The 16,521-nt window shown below is 45.9% G+C and overlaps 1 protein-coding gene across 2 annotated transcripts in view; it reads left to right on the top strand.

The window, feature by feature from the left end:
- LOC119458625 (Kv channel-interacting protein 4-like) overlaps window positions 1-16,521 on the top strand; it is a 465,522-nt gene that overhangs the window by 242,797 nt on the left and 206,204 nt on the right. The window contains exon 1 of one of the 2 annotated variants that reach the window (XM_049671322.1): window positions 5,142-6,123. The exons of the other annotated variant lie outside the window; for it this stretch is intronic. Within the exon in view, the coding sequence (XP_049527279.1) occupies window positions 6,096-6,123 (28 nt within the window). The 5' untranslated portion in view covers window positions 5,142-6,095. Of the gene's footprint in view, window positions 1-5,141; window positions 6,124-16,521 lie in introns of those variants that run through there. 2 annotated transcript variants of the gene reach the window in all.

Genomic DNA, 16,521 nt, shown 5'->3' with positions numbered 1-16,521 from the left:
TGCCGCGTTGGCACGCGCTCGTGCTCTGCTAGTTGAAGAAGAGGTTTTGCGCGCTATGCTCGGGAGAGAAAATGAGAGCGAAACAGAGAGAGATGCGTTCACGGAGCGGGTCTGCTGGAACGCGTTGTCCGCGTTGCAACTCGGTGGAGCACCCGCCGTGGTTGCTGAGTGGCTATGGCGGTGAGCTGCTGAGCACGAGGTTGCGGGATTGAATCCCGGCCACGGCGGCCGCATTTCTATTTGGGTGAAATGCGAAAACACCCGTGTACGCGTAGATTTAGTGTACGTTAAAGAACCCCAGGTGGTCTAAACTGCTGGAGTCCCCCACTACGGCGTGCCTCATAATCAGATCGTGGTTTTGGCACCTAAAACCCCATAATCTTAAACTTGGTGGAGCGTGGTGTCGGCATTGCAACGCGGCGTCGGTGTTGCAAGCTGCGTTATGCAACGCGCAGTGACGGCGCAGTTTGGTTAATTAGAACGCTTATTGAATTTTCTGCATTATTCACTTCATGGCACGTAATGCAATTACAAAAGTAAACTCGATTAATAATGAAACATGCCTGATTATCAGTAATCATATCACTACAGCACTACTTTCGAGATATGCGTGCCCAGAATGCGCTAAAATATTGCAGACGCCTTGCACAGTGCAAGCTGCGATAATTTTTTTGCTTTTCCGCAAACACGAACATTGTTTCCGCGTAAGGAAAAATAAATTATACAAAAATGTGGGCCTATCCTGGCTGCAGTGCAGAAAGGATCCAAGCGCAATGGCACATACACCTGTGAACATACACCCGAGCTGAGCCTGGATAAGTCAAGCTAAGAATCGTGGGGACCATTTGCCTATCGATAGGCAATTGATAGCCAATCAATAGCTAGTCGATAATCAATCAATAATCAATAAACTCCTGAAAATGCTGGGGATGACTTGGTAGTGCTTAGCCTATCCCAAATACGTGGCCAATATCTTGCGATAGACAATCGATAGCCAATGAATAGATAATTGATAATCAATCAATAATAAATAAATTCCGGGAAATGCTGGGGATGACTTGGTAGTGCTTAGTTCAGCCCAAAAGCCAGGACTAGCTAGGTGCACATCATATCCGCTGTCTCTTTAGCATTGCGCCGCCAGTGCAAGCTACGCAAATTTTTTGCTTTTCCCCAAAAACGAACATTGTTTCCGCGTAAGGAAAAATAAATTATACAAAGAACCACTTCTCAAACCATTTTCATGTTACCGCTTTTGCGATCGCACTATTACCAGTGTCAATACTATGGCATTATTTTAGCACTAAGGCCAGTTACTTTTGTGCTTCAATGCACAAAACAGCGTTTTCCTCAAAAAGTTAACTGGAACGCACATGCATTTCGTCGGACACTTTGAAAATTAATATCTCGAAACTGGTTCAGTCCTGATAATTCGTTCCAAGTGGATACGCCTTGCGAACTCAGCGGCTATAATTCGTAGATTGAAAGATGTGCCGTACAATAATTAATTAAAAAGTTAATTCGCGTAAACATGTTAAATATTCAATCAGGCGTTTTGACCATCCATTAGGCCATCCATGTCAGAATTAGCTTGGAACTACATAAAACAATTAGCCTCCTTAGAGCGTCATCGCATTAATGCGAACACAAGAAATCCCGAGATATGGTCAATTCTATACTTCAGAACACTCTATAAGCATCAGTCGTTAATACATTACCTACTATTCACTTTGAACATATACAAAAATGGCAGTAATTTCAGTAAGAAAGAACTCAGCTGACACTCTGGTCGCTGGTATAGTATCATTATTCTGCCTTTGTGTATGGTTCTGAGTATATAATCTAAATCCTGTTTCGGTTTTCTTAGCAAATGTTGATCTTGTAAAATTCAGTCTCATTCTATCTTGTATAGCTGGTGTTGCGTTGTTTTGTATAGCTAGTATTCCTATTGTAGTGTTGTTTAAAATGCATTCTGTTAAAACGTTTTACAATTCTGTTAACTCGCCGTGACGCATATATTCCTTGTCTTTCCGTTCATAGCTATTTCGTCTATGAGGAATTCCAGCGACAGCTGAAATTCTCGCTGCCGCTCTACAACCCAAATAAACGCCCTTTACAATTGGTGGAGGTGCTGGGTACTATTGTCTTGCCTGGTCTTATGGGTCACGTCAAGCTACATATGTAGCTTTTAGTCCAAAATGGTCGTCCAGCATGTAAACTGGACAATAAATTGATTTGATTTGATTGATTTCGTCGAACACTTTGAAAATTATTATCTCGAAACTGGTTTAGTCCTGAGAATTCGTTCCATGTGGATACGCCTTGCGAACTCGGTGGCAATAATTCGTAGATTGAAAGATGTGCCATAAAATAATTAAATAAAACGTTAATTAGCGTAATTTTGGTAATTCTTCAATTAGGCGTTTTGATTTCTCGTGGAAGTAATGGCCGCCTCATCGAGTAGTTTAGATCAAGGATTATAACTGTGCTATCTGCCACAGGCAATCTTTAGAAATTTGGTTCAGCTAAAATGAAACGCCCTGTATATTTGCATGCTTAATGACATCATAAAATCATATCGTACAAATCAAGGCAAGTGCATGCGCACCACCAGAAAAATAGTAGCACAGGCAATGGGCCGGATTACTGATGTTCCCGTGGGAGAAACAAAGATTTCGGCCTTTTATTGCTTATATACTGCAGCTGATTAAACCTCGAACAGGTGAGGCTGACAGATACGGTACAATCTGTAAGTAAAAAAAAAAGAATTTTTTCTTACAGGCCGGGCCTGGTCATGCACACGCGGGCCCTAGCTAAGCTTAGTAATGAACGCCCGGGCTCAGGCCGGGCCTGGGCTCAGTAACACGGGACCGGGTCGGGCCCGGGCTGGTCTCGGTCATGTACGCCCGGGCCCGGGCCGGGCTCAGGCTGTGTACGGGCCTCGTAAAGCGGGACCAGGCCAGGCTCGGGCCGAAAAATCACGCCCGTGCAGTGCTCTACACCACATAGCTCAAGCTTTGTTTTTGTTTTTTTGGGGTGCGGGGGGTGGGGTAGGGGGCAAAGGGATGAGAATATACATGTTTATTCTGATCCCCGGTCATTTGGTTCATTTTGGCAAAAAAGACAGAAGAGATAGAAAATATGCAAGAGCAACAAATACCACATTTACTCTAACGTAGGGATGAAGCTTTTCTTTTAAAAAATACTTCACGAAACTCAAGAGTCGGCTTAGAATTGAGGAAGGGGTTATGCCGCATCAGCCAGACAATTCCAACCACAAAAATATTGATGCCATGAGAATAAAAATGTAAAATTTATCAGAACGCGCTATATATTTTCTCCTTTGGGGCATGTACAGTGGCCTTTAGCCACAGGAACATATGTTTGACCATCTTCAAATTCCTTTGGGACACAAGGAGAAAAACCTTTACTGGTTTATTAATCAATATTTCACGATATTGCATATCGAGTGTTACCTTCAAATTTGATATCTCTTCATAAAGCGCGCGTTTTCTCTTGAAAGAGACAGAGAAAAAAAGAAACCTGTAAGTCAGTTAGTCACTTAAATTTTATCTCCTCTCCTCCGTCAGCCGAGCGGTGGGTCCCGTCTCTGACCCAGGGGTCATGGTCAGCGATCCAGTGACCACATTCCATGATATTGCCCAATACTACCGCCTCGCATGACAGACAAAACCCCCATCTCATCCCAAGCTCACCAAGAGACATGAAGTCACCTGGCGCCGACTCCAAACACACTCTTTTCCCAGCCCACAAATATACACACACTTTTACTCTGACTTGACAGACCCAGACTGCTCACTATGGGGGCCCATAGCCTCCTTAAATCATATTCTCTGGGTCTGCAGAGATCACCCACCCCCCCACCAGGTCTCCTGGCCGCTCCCTTGCCTGAAGCGTGGGAAGCGATACTTACAAACGAGAAGCTGGAGGTTCAATTTCGGGCCATCAAAAGAGCCGAGGAGGTGGCTGTAAGGCATCACCTGGTAGCCACCCCTCACTAAGCGAAATTAACAAAATAAAGTTGTTTCCTCCTCTTCCTCCTCAGATTAACCACCTGCTTCTTGGCAATCCTTCCGTAGTGGGTACGCGCCATGGTATGGGGAAGGAGCCAGCAAGTCGGACGCGGCAATGTTCGTTGACTAGGTTATTTCTTTCGTTATCGGTTTATTTCTCATTTTCAATTATTCATTTATGTTCCTATCTTATTACGTATTTATTTATTAAGTAATTTATTTTAATTTTCAATCATATGACCACCGGTTCATGGCCTATCCCCCACAGTGGGTTTGTGCCATTAATTGAGGCTTCATCATCATCATGTCTTTAATGACGGACATTAAACAGGCGAAGGCGATGGTGCTCACAGACGTTTGTGGCGTCAATAGAAACAAGCTCAGACACCTGTATAGTTCCACATGGCTTTACATGTCTATTTTGCTTAGTCATGCAGCAAAGCAGAACTTATTGTTGGGCTAGTTGGTGCATGTTACTGAAGTATTAAAGCGCCGAACAGACTACACAAGAAGAGACACGGACGAGCGCTTAGTAACAAATGATGTTTTATTGACAGAAACACATAACATATACGCAAATCTGGCGGCGTAACTCACACGTTGTCGAAAATCACATGGTAACCATCCGTGTCTATTATTGTGTCGTCTGTTTGGCGCTTTAATACTTCAGTATCGTGCAGCGATCTTTGTCGCAGTGCCTTGAAATAAGCTTCCTATCAAGCTGGCAATACGAGGATTTGGCAAGTTTAACGTATAGACGATGCGACTTTTTACGCAGTCGACTAGATTTTGTCGTTCGGCTTACATTCGAAGAAAAGTTTTTTTTCTGACCTTCAATGTTTCAAAAGTAGGCATAGAATCACGGCTGGCGTAGATTCTAATAAATAGGGTGCGCGTTGAAGAAGTGCAAGGTACAGGATCTCGTAAAAAATATTTCTAATTATATACAAGGGATACACGTTGCCACAGCTGCCGGCGCCGCTCACGTCGCGTGGAACGCCGAGGCGACAAAAATACCCGAGAAGCGCTCGAGCCTCTTTCAGCGCTCACGGTCGCAGCTGCAGACCGCTTGGGACGCCGTGCCAGCCAAGATTCCAATCGTCTCACCGCGTTCGGCTTCTCACTGCCAACGGGTATAGCAGTGCTGATGCGTTCCAGAGCTGCTCGATTCCTTTACTGTGCCTAATGCGCGGCGTGGAGGCGCTATTCGTTTCACTGCAGCACATCGACAAACGAGTACCAGGATCTCTCTGTATTGCCGAGTGACCGGCACGAGGTAACACTTCTCAAACCAATGCATTCCTTCTGCAGCTACCTTTTGCCATCGCTGTCCCGCTTACCTAGCCTGTGAGTACGCTACCGACAACGGTGATAAAAGTGAAACCCTCCCATCGGACCATCCACTACGGACTCTCTGTTTCTGCAGCATTGTGCCATGATGTAATAATTTGAGTGATTTTGACGCTCGACTTCACTGGAACTAAACGAGACCTCGCAAATTCTTCATTATTCTTTAGATCCCATGAGAACGCCGATGTCGTACGGCCGCTAGTGCTTAAAGTGTTTTATAAACTGCCGAGCTTTCCAGTCTGTACTGTTTCTGGAGTTTCGTTTCGTATAGGCCGCCTCCAGTTGAAATGAGTGGCGCCTGTCCAGGGTAGCTGTTGTGAGCCTAAAGTATTGTTTTACAGTTCTCATAGCACAAACATTTTGCAGCACACGCAGCCTAAAAGAGAATACTTTGGATGTTTCTGACGTACCCCATTATGCAATATACTCCGTTTATGCCATATTAAGTACGCCTACGGACCACTTTTTACTTTGCGCGAGACAAGAACACCTCATGAAAGAAGCCTACGTTGCAAAAAGAGTGGAGAGGCCTAAAAAGAAGCAGGAGAAGCCTTCTTTCAAGATTTGCAACTGCACAAGCATCAAATTCGTCAGTTCGCCTACGTCAACACCAAAATCCATCTTGGCTTACGAAGTTCTTCGGAGAAAACTTGAGAACTCGTTCGTTGCTTTGTGGACAATTCGCATCTGTCACGGGGGCGCCAGCTTGACAATATGTCCGAGTACCTTGATGCTGCTACAGGTAAGAAATCTCATTGCACGTTCGGAACCTGAGAAATATATTTATTTCCCTCCATTATTTGAGTAGGTCAGTTCTTCCAATGCCGGATTTACAGTTAATTTGAGACAGTACGATCCCGTCTTTTAGTAGCGTCATTTCTGTTCAAAAAGCTGGTGTGATTCAGTTTATTTCGACGGACCAGTATTCTGTTTCTCCCGTTAAATACACAAACTAAGTGTTGGTGTAAAGTGGTTAACAAATATCTCTTCCGTTCCGTAAAATTGGTTGATTTGATGTCTCGTGCTGATTGGAAGGTATTATCAGAAGGACGCTGCGTTAACACAGCATTCAGGACTTTGTGAGAGAAGTTACCAAATGCTGTAGGTTTGTACCCGTCTGTATACACCATTTTGAGCTTGTACTCGAACTTTAGAAATCGCTGTATAATTGAAGAACCACTACGCAATATAAATGAAAAAAAAAACGTAATCTTTCCGAAAAGGTACGACTTCAACCATTTAACCATGCTTTCAGGGTAAGAATTAAAACGTACGTTTACATTCTCGGCCTCTCAATTAAAGATGCTAAAGGTAATATAAAACAAAGGTATCAAAATCACCAAGATTACAGAAACAACTAAAGTATAATGAAACATTTTAAAATACTGGTCATCATCATGACACACTTAGAACCAAATGTACGGACCGTACTCACATTTCGACCAATCCTACAGCTATAGCCGACACAATAATTGAATAATCTTTTTTCAAAATTTCAACATCCCTTGCCATTAGCCAACCTAGGCTTCCTCACTTCTTTCACTCTTTCTTCTTAAATCTCACATCCCCTGAAGAGATCCTTAGCACTCTATTAGTTCTTAAGACCGCAGGCTGTGGCCTGGATCTAATTAATTTATTCCAGATGAAACTAGGTAGTCCTGACCTATCTTGCGTTCTTTCTAAAGCGCGTACCCTGGATTTTACATAACTGTTTTCCGAGCTTGTCTTAAAACGCCAATATTTAAAAAAGAACTAAATATATTGTTTACCCTTCCCCTGATAACCATCCTTCTACGTTTAGTAAAGTGATGTAGAAGTAAAATCTTAATCGCGTTATTAAACTATCTGAAAGTTTAAACTTTCACACGCAAGCCATTTAGTGAGCAACATACGTAATTAGCGCTGATAAAACATACTGACAGCGCAGAACAGTTTCTTCATGATGGGCTATGGACAGGGGGTGTATTCATTGATTTACCCAATGCATTTGGCAGCATTAACCAGGAATTCTGCATGCACAGCTTGAATCCCTGAGAATTTGGGGGCCTATCCCAGCGCCTTTACAAAGCAACCTCACTGACCAAACTAAAATTGTTCGGTGTGGAGGTGCTTTATCTTCACCAATAACTAAGAACCAAATGTACGGGCGGTACTCACATTTCGACCAATCCTACAGCTATAGCCGACACAATAATTGAATAATCTTTTTTCAAAATTTCAACATCCCTTGCCATTAGCCAACCTAGGCTTCCTCACTTCTTTCACTCTTTCTTCTTAAATCTCACATCCCCTGAAGAGATCCTTAGCACTCTATTAGTTCTTAAGACCGCAGGCTGTGGCCTGGATCTAATTAATTTATTCCAGGTGAAACTAGGTAGTCGTGACCTATCTTGCGTTCTTTCTAAAGCGCGTACCCTGGATTTTACATAACTGTTTTCCGAGCTTGTCTTAAAACGCCAATATTTAAAAAAGAACTAAATATATTGTTAACCCTTCCCCTGATAACCATCCTTCTACGTTTAGCAAAGTGATGAAGAAGTAAAATCTTAATCGCGTTATTATACTATCTGAAAGTTTAAACTTTCACACGCAAGCCATTTGGTGAGCAACATACGTAATTAGCGCTGATAAAACATACTGACAGCGCAGAACAGTTTCTTCATGATGGGCTATGGACAGGGGGTGTATTCATTGATTTACCCAATGCATTTGGCAGCATTAACCAGGAACTCTGCATGCACAGCTTGAATCCCTGAGAATTTGGGGGCCTATCCCAGCGCCTTTACAAAGCAACCTCACTGACCAAACTAAAATTGTTCGGTGTGGAGGTGCTTTATCTTCACCAATAACTAACCAGGATGTCTCACTTGGAATAATTGTGGGCCCTCTGCACTATAATTTACGTCAATGACTTACCAACGCATGTTAATTATTTTAATTTCATTCTCCATGCCGACAACACGACCAGTTTTTCTTGCTTTAAAAATATTAATAGTTTAGTAGCGAAGTTAAACGCCAATATCGCGAATTTTGTTTTATGGTTTAATAAGAGCTTGCTAAAATCCAGAACTTGCTAAACTCGTGAACTTTATATCGATAACTACGCCATTCCCCCATCAATCTATATCACTTTCCTGAGCATTGTACTCGATCCTCAACTAAAATACGACACTCGCATGAAATCAGTAACTAAGAAGTTTGTTTTTCGCATCCGTGTACTCATTCTAGCAAGGAAATATTTCTAGTATTTCTTGAAATTGATTTACTAAGCTTTTACTTACGGTCACCTCCCCTATGGTGTTTCATCGTGGGGAAAAACGTACGCCACACACTTGTCATCCGTCATTCTCCTACAAAACCGGGTATGTTCTACTAATCACTCGCAGTCTGTTTACACATCATGTGCCTTAACCATTTATCGCAATCTTGAGATTGTGCTTTCAAAAGGAAGCGTCAGCTTGGGGGTTCCAATCTAAGTACGCGGTAGAAGAGAAACTTGGTCGAGTTGGTGGGAATTGATGTTTTAGGACAATAACAGCGCAAGATAGACAAGGACGCAAGCAAAGCGCCAGTGTCGAGTTCTTCTTTGCCGGTGTCCTTGTCTATCTTGCGCTGTTATTTGCCTAAGTACGTGGGACAAATGAAATGTGTTTCGCGACAACCAATGCACTGAATTCGATAACGGTTGTTGCATTTAAAGGAAGCAGTTAAAGCCTAGTGACTCAAAGAAGCGAGCTTCGGCTTCGTCACTCGGCATCCCTCGTAACTGAGCGAACGAGCACGGCGATATATGAAAGAGGGAGCGCGGAGCGCGCATGAAGGACATCAATATCAAAGAGAGAGCGACGAGGAAAGTGGAGGAGGAGGAGGGTGCTGTGGAACCACGAGGCAGAAGGCGGAGGAGGAGGGCATGGCGAAAGCGTGAGAAGAACAGCGTAGTTCTGCGAAAGACAGGCTCTGCGGCGACCATGGCTACGAGATGGCACCAGAGTAGCGCGCGTCATCTCTATGGAAACAAAGCGCTGCATCAGCGGAGGTCTGCCTGCGCCGGCTGCTCTCAATCGCGACCACGCGTCACCCGCGCGCTGCCTCTCGCCATCTCCCGATCAGCGAGGCAGTCGCGTCGCACTTCGCTCCGTTTACCACGTGCAGTATGAGACAGATTGTCCACGCCAGCCAATATATCGCAAAATGGAAACACGCATGGAGCTGCGCTCAAGTTTCGCCTTAGGGAGTATCGTAATCGTCGTTGATTTTTTTCTTAAGAAAACGATCCAGCGCTTCTTTTTTATTTGGCAAGGACACAGAACGACATGAAAGGACGGGCGTTGTCCTGTCAGCTCCCGCCCTGTCATGTCTTTCCGTGTCCTCGTCATAAAAAGCAACGCTGGATCACTTTCTTAAGAAAGAAAAAATAATGCATCATCAACAGGCTCGTATCCCAGCTCGGCTTTATTACACAAGTTTTATCCCGACACTTATGCCAGTAGTTCTTGCAGGCACTGCAATGACTTCGCTTGCATAGACCATATGCTCTGGCGTTGCCCCTGGTTGCGAGGCACGGAACAAATGAATGAGGACAAGTGGCTGTCCGCTATCAAGAGCCCCGATGCCGAGGCGCAACTATGGGCTGTCCAGAGGGACCCACGATGCGGCGGTCGGGCATGGTCTGACTGTGCCAACGTGGCAGCGGCCCGCTGCGCGCTGAGACGCGTACCTCAGGACTTTCATTAAAGTTTTACATCCATCCATCCATCCATCATCAACTATAGCCCCGCAACGTGTTTTGTTAAAACAGGTCCTGTTGGATTATAAAACATTCTTGACCAATAAATTACGTTGTCTGATTTTAAAATAATAATGCATAACTTCCCTTCATTGCTTTCCGCAATTACTATTAATTCATAAACCCTTCTATAAAATATTGTGTTGCTTTGTTTGCAGACTCCCTATTTGATACAACCATTATGTTTGTGATGTTATTGGGTGCAGGATCACTCCAGAAAGAGATAGAAGCAGCACGCAGAAGCACAAACACACATCAGACTTGTATTGGACACGTAATACATTGAAACGGCACACACGTTACAGTTCCCCAAAATACGCTCTAGAAGACATGCAGATATATATAGGCTAGTTAAATGCAGTCTGCCTACAGTTCACGTAGAACCAGGTGTCGCCATGTCGGAGACGTCGAGGAACCGGTGGATCGGACAACAGGGTTGGATCGCCTCGTGGAGCTCAGGTGGCCCTGCGCCACAGTCGATGTACCGGAGCCTCGGCGTGCCCGGTTACCCAATGGCGGGGTTTGTGTTCCGGAGAACACTGCTGCAGCCCACCAAGTCACGTCCACAGCTGGCGAGGTAGCCCCGTGGCCACTCACCCGAACGCTCGATCAGCCAGGCTCAGGACCGCCAGCCCTCCTGGACCAGTTGCCCAGCGGAAGAACTGGACGAGGTAGCCCCTCAGCTGGTGACAGCTTTGATTGTGGTGCAGACGTAGTGACGCGGGTGGCGATAGCTCCTATGGGCCGGGCGCCCAGCGAGGAAGCTCCGCCATCGAACGCCGAACATCGCGCACTGCTCACGCCACGGGCCACGCTCTCTCGAGCCACACTTTTCGAGGCGCCACTGTCGACGCTCACCAATGGGTGTCGATGATGATGATGACGACCTTAAAGTACATACCCACTTATGGGTATTGGCCAAGAGTCGGTGTCCTCTTCGCCACCGCACGGCACACTGTTTTCATATGTTTGTTTGCCACTCCCGCGTGCAATATATTATCACAATACCCCCCTTTCCGAGAAAGTTGTTCACAACTATTCTAACACAAGGACGTGGGATGAAAACAAAAAAAGGGATAATGTCCTGTACGTTTGCCCGATTACTCATATGAGCACAAGGCACAAGTTGTTCACAGGTCACTGCGCACAGTTAAAGTACAAATTAAAACACAAATTGCAGTTCTGTTATCAAAGCCTCTCATAGGGGACTACGATTGGTTTGCTCAGCCTACTAGCAATCGGACGCCGGCTCCGTCGTTGCAGCAACTCGACGAGAAATGGTCAGGCTCTGGAACAATGTTGCTGCGGTGTCAGTTAAAGAAGGTAGACGCGGGGCTTGAGGTCACGCGAAGCCTTACGCTCCGACGCGTGGCTCTCACCAGGTATGTTAACACTCGGGCCTACACCCGACCATGTCGCTGGCTCCCACGATCCTTCCTGGTTTCCTTGGAGGACGACGCTGAGGTTGGAAACCACGGGAAGCCTTGCAATTTGACTTGTGGCTCTCCTCAGGCAGGCCAACACTCGGTTGTGTAGGTTCCCGCTCTTCGTACTTTTTTAGCATATTGATATGAAATATTTTGTTCTTTCCAGAGACTGCAATGACGTAGTCAAGGTCATTTTTTCGTTCTATGACTTGGAACGGCCCTTTCCATTGCATTACAAGCTTGTTCGAGTCAGTTGGCAACAATATGAGCACTTTGTCGCCTGGACATAATTTCCTAGGGCGACTTTTCCTGACATAGTAGGTTTTTTGTTTGTCACGAGCTTTCTCCAGCTGTACATGTGCGATCTTGCATGTCTCCTCCAGGCGATTGCGCAAATCAAAGACATAAGTGTATGTCGTTCGCGTTTCTTCATGTAGCTCCTCGTTCGTCCACAGTTCCCTTAATACCGTCAACGGTCCTCGGACGTGCCGGCCGTAAATGAGCTGAAAGGGAGAGAACCCGAGGCTTGCCTGTGGGACTTCTCCATATGCAAAAAGCAAAGGGGCAAGGTATCTGTCCCAAGATCGCGGTCTCTCTTGGCACATTCTTTTCAACATCATCTTCAGGGTGCCGTTAAACTTCTCGACGAGACCATTTGCCATCGCATGGTAGGGTGTCGTCTTGAGTAGCTTCACTGAGAGCAGTCGACTAACCTCTTTCATCAATTCTGAGGTAAAACTTGCTCCTTGGTCAGTGACTATTTCTTTTGGCAAACCGACGCGAGAAAAAATCTCGATCAGTGCTTCTGCAACATGAACTGCGTCGATTGCGGGGAGTGCCACAGCATCGGTATAACAAGTGGCAAAGTCGATCAACGTAAGAACATATCGGTTCCCACGGTCCGACTTTGGTGAAAACGGCCCGATTAAATCGACAGCCACCCTTTCAAAAGGTGTACGGATCACAGGCATGTTACCCAGTGGGGCGACTCCTATTTTCCCTTTAGGGGTTGTCCTTTGGCACTTGTCGCACGACTTCACGAAGCGTTTAACGTCTCCGTGTACATCTGGCCAATAAAATACTTGTAGGACACGATCGGTTGTTCTCCTTATACCTTGATGTCCTGCCATGATGCTTTCATGTGCCACTTCTAATATGCCATGTCGAAATGCTTTCGGGATGACCACCTGCTTAAATGTTCTGCCAGTAGCTAGGCGGTAAAGGCGATACAGCAAACCTTCTTCTTCGATGAATTCGTAGCTGTGACCTTTTCCGGAGTTAAACAACTTGCTCACTTTGGCAAAAATATGTTTCAGCGTCGGGTCTTTCCGCTGTTCTTCAATGAGTTGCCCTTTAGTTACGTCACGAAAGACAATTGTCGGAACGCACAAGGGACGAACCTTGCCTTGTTCTGGCTCTTCACTTTTGGCTTTAGCCACGCTCGACACATGCTGAGGCTTCATGGGCGCCTTAGTCGGCTTCATTCCTATCGACGCCGACTCCTCGTTGGGAACAACGGGGTGCTTCCAGTCAGAATCCGGATCGTATGGTCCTCTGACGCCTGGAAGATTTCCCAGAACAAGGTCGTAGAGGGGCTCGTCCATGCAAGCAACTGTTAACTTGCCTGTATAGTACGGCGTGTTCACTTGTATCACAGCTTCAGGTAGGTAGTTTGTTGAGCCGTCTAGAAGAACAACGTTGTTTGTTTTTCCCGTCATATACACCTCTGGAACGAGTCCTCGTCTGGCAATTGCGGTATTAAAACCGGTATCTCGTAGTACACGAACATTTCTTCCTAGCAGACGGCCTTCAACCACTGGCATCCCGTCGATGAGGAAAGGTACACCATTCCCAGGGTCCTCGTCATCGCTGTCACTTGATCGGCGAGTCTTCTTTCCTGGACGCTTTGATGCTTTCACTGGACGAGTCCGAACTGGTTGACATTCGGTGAGTGCACACGACGAACACGGTTTGTTGTCTCCGTACTGATTTCGGCAATTTTCAGCTGTATGTCCCGTTCTGTCACACAAATTGCACTTTTGCATATGCTTAGCTGGGCTACGGCAGTCAGGAGCCAAATGTCCAAACCGTTGGTAGAGTAAGCACTTGAGTTGTGCTTTCCTGGGAGCTTCAATTTTTTTCCCACCGGAATCCTTTGTGTCATCGAAACCTTTTCCTAAGTTTGTCAAGTTCTGCGCTTCGAGAAAGTGATCTGTGAAGCTAGCAAGTTCGTGAACGGAATTTGCACTCTCGCTCTTTCAAGAAAATGAGAAGCTTTGTTTGACAGCAGTGCAGAAACTGTTCAGAGATCATGTGATCTCGTAGACCTTCATACGTTTTCGGCACGCTAGCCATCTCAATCCAATGATCAAAATAGGCTGAAATTCTTGCTGCTAACTGTCTTCCAGTTTCGCCATCTACTGCTTGTGCTTTTCGAAACTACTCTTGGTAGCCTCGAGCCATGAATTGGAACCTTTGTAGTAATGCTTTTTTACCTTCTGGTAGTCTAACGAATCGGCGGCAGTCATCTGGCCGATCACAGTTAAAGCTTCGCCAGTTAAACACATGCTCACAGCAAGAGCCCATTTTCCTTGTGGCCAGTCCTGCCCTGTTGCTACGCGCTCAAATCGCTGTAAGTACGCGTGCAAGTCATCGCGTTTCTCGTCAAACAAAGGAAGTAGCTTCTGTGGATTGAGGGACGACGAGGAAGTGCTGGGCGCAGGCAAAATTTCAGAAGCCGCTGCCGGCACATTCCGAGCTCCTTGCTGAAGCTGTAGCTTTAGCTGGAGGATCTCACGTTGTCTCTCGTCAGCTAAGCGCGCTAATTCCGCAGCCTCCTTGATAGCCTCTCGCTCCGCGGCTCTTTCGTCCCTTTGTTTTGCCTGTTCGGCCTCAATCCATCTCTGAAGTTCTGCGCCTGACAATCCTAGTTGGAGTCCTATAGCGGAGAGTTTCTCTAAATCCATGGTGCCGTTTACTAATGCGTGTCTGCGCTCAAGCGAAACTGCCCTCTTTCACTGATTTTACGACTGAATCCTGGCAGGCTCGCCAGTTTGTGATGTTATTGGGTGCAGGATCACTCCAGAAAGAGATAGAAGCAGCACGCAGAAGCACAAACACACATCAGACTTGTATTGGACACGTAATACATTGAAACGGCACACACGTAACAGTTCCCCAAAATACGCTCTAGAAGACATGCAGATATATATAGGCTAGTTAAATGCAGTCTGCCTACAGTTCACGTAGAACCAGGTGTCGCCATGTCGGAGACGTCGAGGAACCGGTGGATCGGACAACAGGGTTGGATCGCCTCGTGGAGCTCAGGTGGCTCTGCGCCACAGTCGATGTACCGGAGCCTCCGCGTGCCCGGTTACCCGATGGCGGGGTTTGTGTTCCGGAGAACACTGCTGCAGCCCACCAAGTCACGTCCACAGCTGGCGAGGTAGCCCCGTGGCCGCTCACCCGAACGCTCGATCAGACAGGCTCAGGACCGCCAGCCGTCCTGGACCAGTTGCCCAGCGGAAGAACTGGACGAGGTAGCCCCTCAGCTGGTGACAGCTTTGATTGTGGTGCAGACGTAGTGACGCGGGTGGCGATAGCTCCTATGGGCCGGGCGCCAAGCGAGGAAGCTCCGCCATCGAACGCCGAACCTCGCGCACTGCTCACGCCACGGGCCACGCTCTCTCGAGCCACACTTTTCGAGGCGCCACTGTCGACGCTCACCAATGGGTGTCGATGATGATGACGATGACCTTAAAGTACATACCCACTTAGGGTATTGGCCAAGAGTAGGTGTCCTCTTCGCCACCGCACGGCACACTGTTTTCATATGTTTGTTTGCCACTCCCGCGTGCAATATATTATCACAATGTTACTAAATTATTACTGTTTTTGATGGCCTTATACACATAATTCCACGCAAAAAGAATTATTTTTTTGGGCATGTTGTTTTGTCAATTTACGTCTAATGTATGTAAACATTTTCCCACCTCTTTTAAACCTCTGATGTTAACCTACTGTAAAACTTTGGAATAGTCTTGCACGTATTATTGAGGTTGTCTACGGCCGGTTTGTACCTGTAACATTATCATGTGGATCCAGCCCATGACGTTTGCTCTGGATGAAACAATTGTAGTTAAGTACTACTTCTACTAGCTTGTCTCATCCGCCGTGGTGGTGCAGTGGCTATAGCATTTCGCTACTAAGCCCCAGGTCGCGGGATCGAATCCCAGTCGCGGCGGTCGTATTTCGATGGGGGTCAAATGCAAAAACGCGCGTGTATCGTGCATTAGGTGCGCGTTAAACAACCCCAGGTGGTCAAAATTAATCCGCAGTCCGTCACTAGGGCGTGCGTCTTAATGAAATTGTGGCTTTGGCTCGTAAAACCTCAGAATTTAATTTAACTTTAGCTTGTCTCGCACAGTCAATGCTGTTTTTCGTCATACTGTCTAGAGAACTTTGAGTTGTCAATTAAAAAGGCAAAAGGAGCAAGGAAGATGGGCACTTCAATTATTCAACAGTGGAGATAAAGAAAAAAAAAACCTCAGTCTTTAAGCTTTTTATGTAAGCCTTCCATTGTCATAGGTGTCATTAACTAGAGTAATACCTTAACTTTGTCCTCATTTTATTCAGAAATTTTCGCCATTCGTCATACGCTCTGTCAGCGGCGATCCTGCGTGCTTGCGAAGATAAACAAGTTTACATACGAGGCGAATGAAGATCAAAGACGCAGGCAGATGCGTTCAGTATATGTTTCCTTGTATCCTACCATTCCAATGGTGGTTCTAAAGTTCTCTGCAAAAAGAACTATGACGAGCTTTCTGACTGTTATATTGTTGTTAAACAAGCCAAATCAATTTCGTGGAAATAATAAATCTTGCCTTCCACCAAACTTTCCTCTAATGATGACGGAAGAACCGGGCGA

The sequence above is a fragment of the Dermacentor silvarum genome, chromosome 7 (genome assembly GCF_013339745.2).
Source record: "Dermacentor silvarum isolate Dsil-2018 chromosome 7, BIME_Dsil_1.4, whole genome shotgun sequence".
NCBI classification, from domain to species: Eukaryota; Metazoa; Arthropoda; class Arachnida; order Ixodida; family Ixodidae; genus Dermacentor; species Dermacentor silvarum.
Note: the sequence above shows the minus strand (reverse complement) of the source record. Positions and strands in the feature narration are given on the sequence as shown.